We start from the raw sequence: 14,113 nt of genomic DNA, 5'->3' as shown, positions 1-14,113 counted from the left end.
GGATGCGGATTTCCATGTTACTCTCAATATATAAAAATCGACGTTGTCTTTTACACATCACAGGAAGAGAGATGAATTGGTATTATATATTTCACGATGCCTTCAATTTATACAGAGAAGCTTGACATATAGAAACTTTATTGAACCTTCAGGGGATGACGGTAAGAAGAGAGCCACCAACGGGTTCCAGATTAGATTCTAGATGGAGAACATTGAAATGTGAACGCATTATGGTGGTTTCGACTCGATCTTAAACTGTAGAGCCACTTCTCATATACCTTGTTGCTGAAAAGGAACGGTAAACTTCAACAAACAACGAGAATAAAAGCCCAATATGGAACAAGAACGCCAGGATTCATCAAAGTCGTTACCGAGTAAATTTGAATAAATTTAAGCAGAAATTGAAGGACGTTAAACTAAATTGAAAAGAATTGTGATACAGAAAATGAAAATCTAACAATGAAACTATGTGCACATAAATAAATTAACAATACATAGCAGGATTAGTCATATGTTCATAGCGATGGGTTGCCCCGCCCAATCGATGCCGGAAAACCATGTGCAACGTGTAGAACAGCTGAAGGTGGTGATGGCAGAACGCGTATCATGTGTCTGTCTTATCACAGCGCTAACGGTGTATGGGAGGAACTACTAGTTGAATACACAGTTGGCAAGACAATGGCTGAGAAGAAACTTGTGTGTCGTGTGCTCCTGCCCCATAGCTGGAAAAAAGGCTTGAATGCAGCAGCAGAAGCCAAAGAAATGTGTGCCGTAGAAGGTGAAGGTACTGTCCACCCGTCCACAGATAGAAAGTGGTTGTAACGTTTCCAGCCTGGTGACATCAGTCTCGATGACAAGCTCAAGTAGGACGCCCTGTGACGACGGATGTCGATGCTGTCCTGATCGTTGTGGAAGGAAACCCAGGAGCCAGTACCCGTCAGCTGGCAAATGAGGTCTAGTCATCACAAACCAGTGTCGGTCGTCATCTGCATCAGTTTGGTTTGCGCACCAGGCAACCGAGAATGATTGGTCATCAGTTGACTCCAGCTCAAGCTCAACATGTGACCTTCTTTGAAGAACTGCTTCAAAACGCAAATGATGACAGGGTTTGGCGGAGAATTATCACAAATGATGAAAGGTGGATCTTTCTTCGTTATCCTGACACCGGGAAACAATGGTTCGACCAGGTACCGAGGCGCAGCCTGTTTTTCAAAGAGGGCGTTTTGAAAAGAAGACAATGCTCTGTGTGGTGGAATTTCGAAGGTCCTGTGCCCTGGGAGCTCGTTCCACATGGCTGTGCCGTAGATGGGACATTGTATGCTGAACAGCTGCAACGGGTATACGACATTGTTCACCGTCATTATCCAACACTGGTGCACCGAAAGCAACTTCTCTTCCAATTTGATAACGCTCTATGCCACAGGTCAAGAAGAAAATTAAATGAAATCTTTGAGTTTTACGTCCGACGGTTATGCCGGTTAGGCTAAAGGAGACGGTGATGATGAGTAATGAATGAAATAGTGGAATAAAGAAAGTGACAGGAAACGGGAGAACCTCGAGGAAACCCACGCACACGGTGTTTGTCCACCACAAAGTTCACTTGGCGGGGGCTGGGATCGAACCCGGGACCCCAAGCACCAGAGGTGAACGCTCTACCACTGAGCCACCGCGGCCCACTCAGGTCAAGAAGAGTCCGCCAGAAAATTGCGGTCACGGCGTGGAAATTTTACCACACACCTGGTTTCCATCTGTTCCGTTTCATGGCACACTTTCTGCAGGACAGACAATTCCATTCCGTGGATGATGTGAAAATGGGCATTACTGTTGTTTGCTTCAAAGCCTACATCTTGGTATCGTTAGGGGCTTGTGTCATTGGTGGAACGTTGGGGAAGGACCATACAGTGTGATGGGATGTATTTTGCCGAATAGGCTTCTGTGGTATAGGGGGAGTCGGGTGCTGAACATTACCCATGAACACGCTATGAACATATGACTGACCCTAGTAAATACCACATAGATAAATTAATAAATTTATCCCTGGAGCGTACAGAAGATACCGCAGATAATGACTGACAACAGCTGTACATTAACGAGAGCAACAAGAGCAAAGAAATTGTTGAACCAGCACATAGATAGTAAATTTTCTTCACAGATAAATTGTGAAGGAATTCATTGTGGAAGCAGAATTAAGCCGCTGAATTTGTGCTTGCAGCTCTCAGGAAACCATTGAAAAATGTCCTAAGATGAAAAGAGGACCCACCGTCAATGATTGATTGATAGGAAGTTGCATCAGTTTCATAGAATAGCATTACTGCAAACAGATGGCCATAATATACCGAAGCGACATTTTGAAGAAGTTAGTGAAGTCCTTTTTGCGGTAAAACTCCTGATATTTCAACAGGACTCAGTGCTCTTACATAAAATGATGTTAACCCAACATTAGTTGATCTACAATATGCTTTATAGAATTGTCACTGTCGATTGACGAACTTTAATAGTTGCCGTTTATAGAATATTTTAAGGAAGACTTACTTTAAAGTTCATTGAAGTGTCAAATTTTAGAAGCAGATTTGGTGAAGATGGCTTCGTTATTACGGGAAGTGTTGCATGCTACAATATATGGATAGTGATTGCTTGCAGAAGTGGCAAAGAGTAGTTGGTGCACGGGATCCCGGATTCTATTCCCAGTGGGAGAGTATTGAACACATTACTTTGGTTCGGATTCCACTTCAAACTGTAGGACCACGTCTCATAGCCTCGATACTGAAAAGGAAAATGAGTACTAAACTGAGCATTAGTTGATCTACAATGTTATATATATATATATATATATATATATATATATATATATATGAGAGAGAGAGAGAAAGAGGAATCAATATAAAATGCGAGGAAGAAGCCAGGATAAAACTGTAATAATCACTGTTTGTTATAGCTACTAACATGTATTAGTAAGTTTATATTGATTTAAAAAATTTTAAGTTCTTGTACTTTACTGAGTGATGCACATTTTAAAGACTTTGTTGATACCATGTATTTCATTGCAATACATTACTTCTGATACTTTTGACTTCCAACTTCTTGAAGATTGTTATTCCTCGTATGTATGAATGTAGAATTACGAGTTAAGTTCTTCCATTTCAGGTTGTTTCTAATCCTATAGATCTACTGAAAGTTCAACAGAAGTTGAAAACTGAAGAATACGAAGACGTGGAGCAGCTTACTTCAGATGTCGAATTGATGATAAATAATGCTAAAGCATTTTATAAAGTAAGTTTACATTCAGTAGCTGTTGTAAAATTAGAATGAGCTGTTATACTCTTATACCTTTTCTATACATATATCTAATGTTGAGTTTCATATTATGTTTAAATGTGAGCATCGTCTAGAAGTCTGAATATCCTAAGCATTACTGTTGAAATAAGAACATAAATACGACCATAAAGTGAATCATACACAATCTAAATTTGCTTGAGCTAAGTTATTGAGTGAACCACTTCATTTTTTAATATCCTTTTTTTCCTGATATATCATTTTCAGTAGATGGAGTTGAGCAAACTCACATCATCTCCTTCATGGCCAAGGGATTAGCGTACGTGAGTAGGGTGGGGTCACTTGGGGGAATTTTTTTCCTACTGCGCATGCGCAAACCCTCGACGCTGATTGGCTGGCGCAGGTCACGTGACCCCGCCACGCCCCTTGACGCTGATTGGCTGGCCACGCCCCCTTGACGCTGATTGGTCGGTTCCGGCCACGCCCCCTGGCCACGCCCTTTGACGCTGATTGGTCGGTTCCGGCCACGCCCCTTAACGGCGATTGGTCACGCTTAGGAGTACCGCGCTGATTGGTCGGCGTCGGGCCCCACCCACGGGACTCACGTACCGCGCACATGCCACATTGCGGTAGAGAATACGAACACATAGCATAGCAGATAATACATAAGATTCGTTCCCTTTTATGAGCACTTTACGAACACATAGCAGAGCAGATATCACATTCTTCATTCGCCTATTTAACGCAGCACATATTACACAGAGACTCGTTCCCTTTTATGAGCACTTTACAACCACATAGCAGAGCAGATATCACATTCTTCATCCTAGCGCATAGCAGAGTATGGCTTATTTTCTTTTACGGGGGTAGCAACACCCCCAACCCTCCTCCTTTCTCATCCAGGGCTTGGGACCGGCAATGGCGGAGTTTAAAAAAATAATACCATCATACTCTCATAAATGAATAAAGCATAATATCATTAGCATCAATAGTGGTGAGTGAGAATTTGTTTAAGAAATCGTGCAGTGAATAACCAGATGCACGACATGCTAAATATAGAAAACAGTAATGTCCACAAAATTGAGATAAATCACCTTGAATACGTCTATTATTCCATGTATAATACAGACAGTTTCGTTTTAAAAACCTTATATGATGTTGTATATAGGGAGGTATACCATAGCTATCGAAATACTCTCCCACACACATATTAGATATATAAACAGCAACCCAATGTTCACCAGGCTTATCACTAGAATCAGTATTTATAATTATGGCGGCTGGAAATGTATGAATAAACAAAGGTAACTCATCGGCGGCATACACACCAATAAAATGATCTTTAGGCAAATTTTGTTGTAATGCTTCATAAAGCTCAATTGTATTTAACATTTTTAATTAATATATACTTTTCTCTGGAAATCAATTTCTAATTCTGAAGAGAATTCACCATAAATAATTGTTGTTACAGGAGATGGCAGTGCTTCTTTAAAATGAACCTCTAGGCGTACACTTCCTTGCCGTTGTGGGCTAGTATGAAATCCAGCACTAGCACTAGAATCGGGAGTTAAATCAAACACCAGTAGAGTATAACCATTAGGATATTCGGCTAGTGAAACATTATTACCTTGATTAGAATAATAAATACCTGAACCTGTAAATAACGTGGAATATGCTTGTATATATAGCTTATTATCAAAATCAGGTTGTAATGGTTTGTAAGGCACAGGCGTTCCATCAACATACAGTGTAAAAAATGACATATTAAAATGCTGAAAATTGAACGGATTTGTCTGATAAGTACCATTAAAAGCAGTATTAGTAACAAAACCAATAATAATACGTTTAGGCACTAGGCCTGAAAATAGATCTGGAAGTGTACTATCCATAATTCCTTGTGGCAGAGTTTCAGTCTTCACTTGCACTTTTGTTATAGGATATTTTACTCTAAATTTAGGATTTTGTAATACTTTATTTTGCGCTATTTTAACTGCTGGTGATACATCAACCTTTTTCACAAGCAATGTTGCATCTGTAATTACAACTTTTCCATCAGCATCTGCGTCACCCATTAGACAGAATGTAGGTTTAGCTGGAATTAGTTTAATGCGCAGTTGTACACCATTCAGTAAAAATTTCTCCTGATTAAATATATCAGCATGAATATAACCCAATAATTCAAATGACTGACTTAAAGTAGTGAGAAGAAAACGTTGTTTAAATCCTACATTAGCATCGGTCACACTGTCCATATGTCCTGCAGTATCTTTAAACCACATTGATGTTTGAAGATGCGTTGATTTAGCTTCAGCATTATAATTTAGTAGTTTTTCAATATACGATCGATATGGATATGTGTGTGAAGAGTAGGAAATAAGTTGATTATTTAAATATAATTGCAATTCACTGAACATTGCATTGAGAAAATCATTTACAGGGCCGATTTTCTTATCGGCAGAAGTTAAATTAGAACCATCTGATTTAGTAATTTTACCTTTAATATAAAACATTGTGTGCGATAAGTCAATATAGTCATCTTCATGACCGGGGACAACAAATTCTATTGGTGCATTATCAGCTATCGAAGCCACAGGCTTATATGGAACTATTTTATTACCTATAATACTGGTTTGAGTGGGTAAACCAGCAAATAAATCTAATTCTGATTTCATACACTCACACTGCATTTTTCTCTCTATTAATATTCACACATGGTAAAATTTATAATACCGTATTACGTTTGCGAAAATGTAATTTTACACATACACTGCCATGTTGGAAAGGAAGTGGATTACCTGTACTATCTCTTAAATCAATAATAATCTGATCAAATTGTTTACGTTGCACGGAGACATAGTGAGGATTGTCAAAAATATGTACATTATTAATACCATACTCTGTAATATTTGTATTTATAATACGTAACAATGGAGCTACTGTGTCACCCACCATTTGTGGTTCTACAATATCACTGTAAATATACATAAGTGTAGGTAGCGATTTTTGTAAATCAAGTGGATAACGAGCATGATGCACAACTGCAATATCTTCTTGTTGTATGTGATCAAAACCTAGTATTCTGGCTAGTTCAGGAGATAGACGTACTTCTATACGCCTCTCTTGATCTTTTATTACTCTACTGACTTCAATTCGTTTTACTGATGCTTTAACTTTTAATTGTAAATTTAATATATCACTTTTATGATTAATTTGAGATAGAATATCATCAACATTATAATAGTGTCCTGGTAAGATTTTAGTTATGTTCCAGCTTTCTGTATTCATGAGACGGTAATAAATATTATTAGTATATTTGGAAACATTCTGAAATGAATTTGTATAATGTACTTCAACAACTGCCGTCTCCCACTCACCTTTCTCTAGCACCAATGGATGATATAATTTGGTAGTATAACATGACAAAGTATTTTGTGGAAAATACTCCATAGAACTGTTACTCGGTAGTGTAAGATAAAAGCTAGTCTGTTCCATATTAATCAAAAATATCACTCTTCCTTTTCTTTTTACCACCAGTCGTCTTTGCAAAATGAACTTTTCCCCGTTTTCTTCTTTTTCCAGATCCTTCCAACACTTGATTTATTTTATTTTGAGCTTTAGTTTTTAAATTATTTTTAGCTTCTTGCCAACGTGATGTTAAAGCTTCGTCAATACGTCTATTATCACCTAATACATCTCCAGCTACATTAATTCCTGTACGTAACAATTCTTTACCAACAGTTTTTGCTCCTTGTTTAATTAACGGAAATACACTTCGAAATAAACCACCTAAAAAACTTCCAATACCATAACCTTCTTGATATGGCGCACCTCTATACACGTTATAACCTCCTCCTGCTTGGTGCGTATAATATTTAAATTATGGATCATTCATTATTATTATTTTTTCCTATATATACAGATATAACAGTCGTTTATAATATTGTATTGCGGCTAAATGTTTTTTAAATGTGACACAGGAATCCATGAATTAAAGGAAGGGGGATATCCCCGCCAACGAACAAGTACACGTTTACCTTTAACTTCTAAAATTTCATCTATTTCATAAACTTTAGGCAGAGGCACTCCTTGTAATTCCTCCTCGTAAAATGTACCATCAATTACTTCACCATTTAAGTCCTCCAACACATAAACCACTTTCTTTTCCTTATGTATCACCTGTTTTATTTTAAATATTTCTACAGTCCACTTTTCCTTGTACCCTTTTTCAAAATGCCGTTTTGCTTTAGTAATGCGCACAGTATCACCTTTTTTATATTTTGCAATGTTAGTATGTGGCATCGGTTTTATTAATTTATTCCAAACTTGTTGAAAAGTGTCCTGGTTCACACTGGCGGGTGGTAATTGATGAGCTCTATGTGGTCTAGAATTATATGCCTGAACAAGTTTCGATAGCACATCTATGTATCGGTAAGTCTTCTTTGCTGTAAAATATTTCCACATTCGTTCTTTAAGAGTTCGATTAAAACGTTCCACCACACTTGCCTTAATTTCGGAGTTTTGTGTTGTGAAGAATTTAATATTTTGCTTTTTTAAGTATAACTGAAATGGTTTATTAACAAACTCTGTACCTTTATCTGTTTGTAGACGTAAGGGTCTACGACGGGTAGATGCAAATATTTGCTTAAATGCTTTTATAATGTTTTCACCAGTTTTTGTACGTACAGGCACAGCCCAGGCATAACGACTAAACAAATCAATCACTGTTAAAATATACCTATTACCATCATTATACTTTTGCAGACTGTGCATATCGTTTAAATCAGCTTGCCACTGATCGTCAATATTGAACACTAAATAGGGATTACGTGGAAACTTTTTACGTACTGGCTTATGCAGAGTATAAGCCGACTGTTCTTTTACCCACTGTTGCACTTTGTGTAGAGGAATAGATTTCTTCACAGCTCTCCATAATGACGTTGCGGTTGAAAATGAGGCAGGGTGTGAAGGGTTATAATAAATTTCGGCCAGCTTCTTCATATTTTATAATCACACCATCTGTTGACAACTTTACGTTTACGTGGTGGCTCCTCCTCCTCTTCTTCTTCCTGTTTTGGATCAGCGGCAGCGGCAGATGATGTCAGCTTACGAATATATTCTATACGCTGTGGGTTGCCTATATACTCTAAAGGTATATTGGATTTTGCTAACAGTACAGCAAAGGGTTCCCAACCTGTAGGGGGAATATTTTTCTTGCGATACCTGACAAAATCTGCTATTAGATCTACTATATTAGCTCCAGGAATTAATTTATTATAAATATTAACATTACCATTGTCATCCCAATGAATGTTGGAATTTTGTTTTAATCTACGTAATAAAGGTCTTGCTTTACGCAGACAATTTTCGGGAAGAGTAGATAGCATTTCATCCTCTTCCTCCCCGTCCTCATCCTCCTCCTTCTTAGTTCCAACACTAGTTGATGTTGTTGCAGTAGGTTTTTGCACAATGTGTAAATATTTTTGTAACACCTCTTTATAGCGTATCCATTTTTCTTCAACACTCATATTTTTATTATTTAAAATATTTTTCATCTCATCATCTAAATTAGATATAGTTTGATATTGGTGCAATTTTTCTGGTGCAATTAAAACAAGCTTTTGTGCATGCTGCATAATTATTTAATTAAAGTAGATAGTATACCTCCAATAATAGGTGCAAGCAAAGCAGTAAGAAACCCACCTTTTTGTACAATTATTCGTTTTTTCTTTTGTTTTAATGATGGACCTTTTTTCGCTAAATACCTCAATTCCTTTCTATATCTTTTTAATCTATTTTTCTCTTTTTTATTTAACGGAACATTTCCTTGTAATACGTAATAGAAACATTCACAAATAGAACGAATTAATTCGGGATCAGCATTTTGTAAAATTGCTTGGCGTACTTTGGGTTTTGCCTTTGTTAAAAGTTTTAGTAAATGTGCACTCTCTTTGCTAATCATTTTTCTTTTTTGTAGCTATTATATTAAAATTGAGTATTAAAACATATCAGTTATTGAGATTATTTTTTTACCGGTACATAAACATAATTGTAAGAATCTGAGGGGAAAATTTTTGTTCGAACACGATGTTCGTCGGGAGTGCCCTGTTTTAAATCAAAAACCAAATAACTATGAGGATCTTGTGTTGCGTCCTGATAGGCTTCCTGTACAAATTTTGTGTTACCAGGATATAATTGGCGTGCTAGATAATTAATTTGAGCCTGGTCTGTGGGGTTTTTAAAACATATTATATAATGGCAATTTAATGATATGTCTCGCATACCTTTAGCTTGATGAAACATATTTTGTGTTATAAAAATAACACTTAAATCTCGGTGGTGGCTACCTTTAGTAAAAAAGTCAACAATTCGTGTATCACATTCTCGCATTAAATCGTCAATAATTACCAGATGGGGGCCAGCTTGTGCTGGAAAATCATCTATTTTGGGGAGCCCTTCTTTAAATGTACAACCTGAGGATAGAGTTTCATACAGAGGTTGCCACTCACCATAACACCATACTATATTTTTCCATTTTTCGGCATAATGTTTTAAAAACTCTTTTACAAAATATGATTTACCACACCCAGTGGGGCCAGCTATAATACAAGTAAATGGATGTTGAAACTCCATATTCTAATACACCACAAAATAATTATGAATATAATAACATATTATTATTATTACTTTTCAGGCATGTTTACAGCTTTACATAATTGAGAACAAGTAATTATGGTCCGCTGAATGCACGGCAAATGAAGCTGGAGTTTTCGCCATGTACAAACACAGAAATTTACCTGACCATTACTATCGTCATCTGACGAGTGAATAAAACACTGACGAATACCTTTAAGAGTATCTGACAATGATATTTTATAATTTTCACTAATGAAAAATTGTGTAGGCAATGAAGAATTTGTAACAGCATTAAAGTAGTTTTCAATATATGAATAATATGATAGAAAAGTATACCACTCATCAGGTGAAAGACGAATACGATCATAGTAATTATGTAAAGTGATAATAACAGAAAATTCTCCCTCATCATCGTATGCTAGACCAACACATACCTCGAGTTCATTGAAATAATAATAATAATGATTTAAAATTTAATTATCCATTTTTTTCCTCTCTCCTTATCTCTACTTAATTAAAAACTATCGTTTCTACTAATACTGTATTTACCCTATTCGATTTCTTTTATACCCGTAGGGAAGTGTATCAAAATTTTCTATTCGTTTCCTTTTACTAGCAGTAACCTGATAGATTTTATGCGCCTCCGGCTTAGTAATCAATTTATAATCTTTAGTACGTACAATTTGTCGATCGAGAGGAACGCTAATAGAAGGTGAATTATTTAAAATCATATCTTTCATTTGTTCAAAGTTAACATATTTTAATGTTTTATTATTCAGTGTGATTCCCTTGATTTTACATATTGTCTTTGTTTTACCATTAAGAGTGTTAACAACAGAATAGCCGTAACATTTGGGACCACCAGCACAAAATTCTTCGATATATGCATCCGGACCATATTCTGCCAACTCATTCTTCCATTCCCCTAAATGCACTCCTATTTTTAACTGTGGCTCACCAGGCGATTGAGTGTAAATAATACTATCGGTATCATAATATAACACACGTTCGCCAAGTAAATCCAAATAACGAAATAACTCGAGGCGAGCGTGTGTCGTGGTGTATGCTGCGATTATCACGTTAATGTTTTTAGCAGGAGCAATAACGCTCTCATTAACACTCCAGTTGAGCACACGGAATTTGTCGCCGATTGGAATACACGAATTAACCTCAATATTTGGATTTGTTAATTTATCGAAATACTCCTCGGGAGTTTTAATGATAGCGATTTGCTCCATGTTTTCTCTCTGTGCGAACTTACCCCACAGGCTGTTTACTCCTAGCTTTAAAATTCGTTTCTTAGGTTTGTTGCGCATAATCTTTTCCCGGTCTAATCGGATACCCTCTTTCTCATAATACTCCTGTATGAACTGGTCTTTTTGTTGTTCGGTGACGCATCCTGCAGGCCAACCGTTACACTCAGTCTTGATCTTCATAAACAGGTTAATGTATTCCGTGAAAAGACCGCCCTCTTTCTTTTCAGCGTCATACATTACAACCTCATAGCTCCATACCTCGTGTTTTTCTAGCACTCTATATCCTTTCTCGACAGCTACCCGCACTTCGTCTACAACCCACACTCCAGTCAAAGCTCTTTCCCCTTCTGAATGCGTGCATTCTTCTTCTTCATTCAGAGTGTCCGCGCACGTTCGGCATAAGGGGAATAATAATTTCCCACCACTCCGATAGGGCAGCACAGGGTAGTAGAGATCGGCCGGTGGTAAAACCGAACACTTTATTATTCCCTCAAACGCTGAAATATCGGGACACTCGTCATCACCCACATAAACTTTCGGATGACCCACAGGATATTTTTTCACCTTACAACAGTAAGGATAGAGGGAGATTATATCTGTATACATGATACGTTCTCCCTCTTTCGTCTTTCTGTAGAGTTTCACGTTGTCGACTCTACCGCCATACAGGGCATCCCGCGGGTGAATTGGGGCTTTTTTAGTCATGATGTGGTTTTTTACAAATATACTCACCGGTGGGTGTTCTTTTAAAAACTCGCGCCACCGGCATTCCCACATTTCATGAACTATATACCCCAGCTCTTTTAAACGATTAATTTTGTTTACACTACTTTCATAACGCATATTGAAAGTAGTGTACGCGTCGTTATATATGGGGTTGTCACGGCCTGTGGGGTAACACTCCCGGCACCCGTGAAATAGACACCCTTGGTACTCCCAAACGTGTTCTTCTCCGTTATAGTGTGCATATCCATCCACTTTATACCCTCCTCTCACCACAACCTCTCGCCCGTTACCAGAATGCTGGATTCGTGTTTCCAATCTGTCGGCCTCGTACACGAGCCACTGAACGGCGCCGACAGATTGGTTATCACGCCACCTGTACCCACTATGTGGGATAATACCAATGGTGTCTGGTCGCAGGAACTTTTTTCGATACATTAAGTTGCACGCGCTGGCAATGCTTATACTCTCGAGGAACGGGTTGACGCCAGATATAGCCTCAAACTCGTTCAGAAATTTTACGCAAGCATTGCGCAGCACGTCCAGATCGTTCATACAGTATTTTATAAGTTGTTCTTTTAAAATGAAACCCGTCTCTCCAAGTGTTTCCTTTTCCTCATTGTACCAACGCAAAAACTTCTCTTTCTGTTTCTTTTTCAAACCCCCCACATCGTAATACTCGATACCCGGTAAAGCACCCCTATACTCCTGATTAGCTTTTGCATTGAATAGATGAGGGAAATGACCCTTCTAGACGGGCAAATCGAACGCGTCGCCTAATTTGGCCAAAGGCATCGGCAAGAAATTTAGACTATCGATAAATTTTAAATATAAATACTCCATCGATAAAATTTTGCACCCCCGCATAATTATTCGCGGCGTCCACTCTTTATGAAGCATCATTGCGCGTAAAATAAAATGGGCGTCGTAGCCCTTTGCGTTATGAGCTACAACGACTATTTTATTTATTTCAGAACGCCTTTGTGCTAAATAGTCTAAAAATTCGCCAATGCATTTGTCCCCGTAAAATACATGCGTTCTATCGCCGCATACACCACACTGTTCAGTCTCACTGTTTTTACAACAGTAGCAAACCTGTTGGCTGACTAACAGGTTGGGCTCATGCTCAAAAATACCACCGGCTACTTCTTTATCTTGGCGGCACTCAATATCGTAAAACACTAATAGCCATTTCTGTGGGGTACGCATTCGGCATGGTTGTATATAACATAAATGCCCTGACGGCATCATATTATTACACCCTGTGCAGAATACCTCCCCACAGACATGTGGATTCCGCCCTTTTTTCACCACGTAGGCTTTACGACATTGAGGACACACTTTCAGAATATCGCACAATGAAGCCTTACGGTTTTTGAGACACTGAGGCCCGTAAAAACATCTATTGCATTCCCGGCAGTATACTACACTTTTCGTAATTGTGCATGGTGGTCTGTTCCGGCATTTATTGCATAAAGCTTTACACTTCCCCACGTGCCTGTCTTTAGTCTGAAATTTTTTGTGGCATTCTTCGCAATAGTAAACACATGAAAAGGCTGCTGTCAGACTAGTGATCACGTTATAATGGTTGTTAATATATAACAAGTTAATCTGTTTGCCATGACCGTGACCCTCAAAAAATATTTTTTTCTCCCGATAACCCGTCATACACTGTGATTTTATAATCCGCTAAATATGTCTGAAATTTTTTTTAATTCCGGTATCCCCGCGCCATTCTCTAGGCTAACACCAGCCTTTTCACTTAGTTCGGATACCTTTTGAAACATATGTTTTGGCTTTGATTTCGATATCTATCTCTTTCTTTTTTATCATTTTTATGTTCAATAAGCCCTATAGCCACCACCAGAGCTTGACCCAAACAATAGTATTCAGGGTTTCTAACGACTATAATACCTCTGTTATGTTTTATGTACTCGTTTATGTCAGAAAAATTCTGTTTCACTCGTCCCATACCAATAGGTAATTCGACGTGGTGAAAATAGAGAATAAAGCGATCTTGATATAAGAATGAAGTATTGGATTGAATTACTTTTTCTAACGCACCCCACACATTTTCAGCAGTCATATTATTAGCAGTTCGAAACGACAAATAGAATGGTTTATCTGGGTGATTTTGGTTTATAAAAGTCAACCCTACACGATGATGAGGGAGCACACCTCTCATTACATACCGTACCAAATCATTAATACCGTTTTCTACCCATTCA

General features: G+C 37.8%; 1 protein-coding gene across 5 annotated transcripts in view; it reads left to right on the top strand.

The window, feature by feature from the left end:
• The window catches only part of polybromo (protein), a 251,788-nt gene that overhangs the window by 41,344 nt on the left and 196,331 nt on the right, over positions 1-14,113 (top strand). For all 5 annotated transcript variants that reach the window (XM_081733781.1, XM_081733778.1, XM_081733782.1 and 2 more), the window contains one exon: positions 3,145-3,270. In XM_081733781.1, coding sequence (XP_081589907.1) covers positions 3,145-3,270 — 126 coding nt within the window. The remainder of the gene's footprint in view (positions 1-3,144; positions 3,271-14,113) is intronic.

This window comes from Thermobia domestica, chromosome 12 (assembly GCF_964235325.1).
Source record: "Thermobia domestica chromosome 12, izTheDome1.hap1.1, whole genome shotgun sequence".
Classification (NCBI taxonomy): domain Eukaryota; kingdom Metazoa; phylum Arthropoda; class Insecta; order Zygentoma; family Lepismatidae; genus Thermobia; species Thermobia domestica.
Note: the sequence above shows the minus strand (reverse complement) of the source record. Positions and strands in the feature narration are given on the sequence as shown.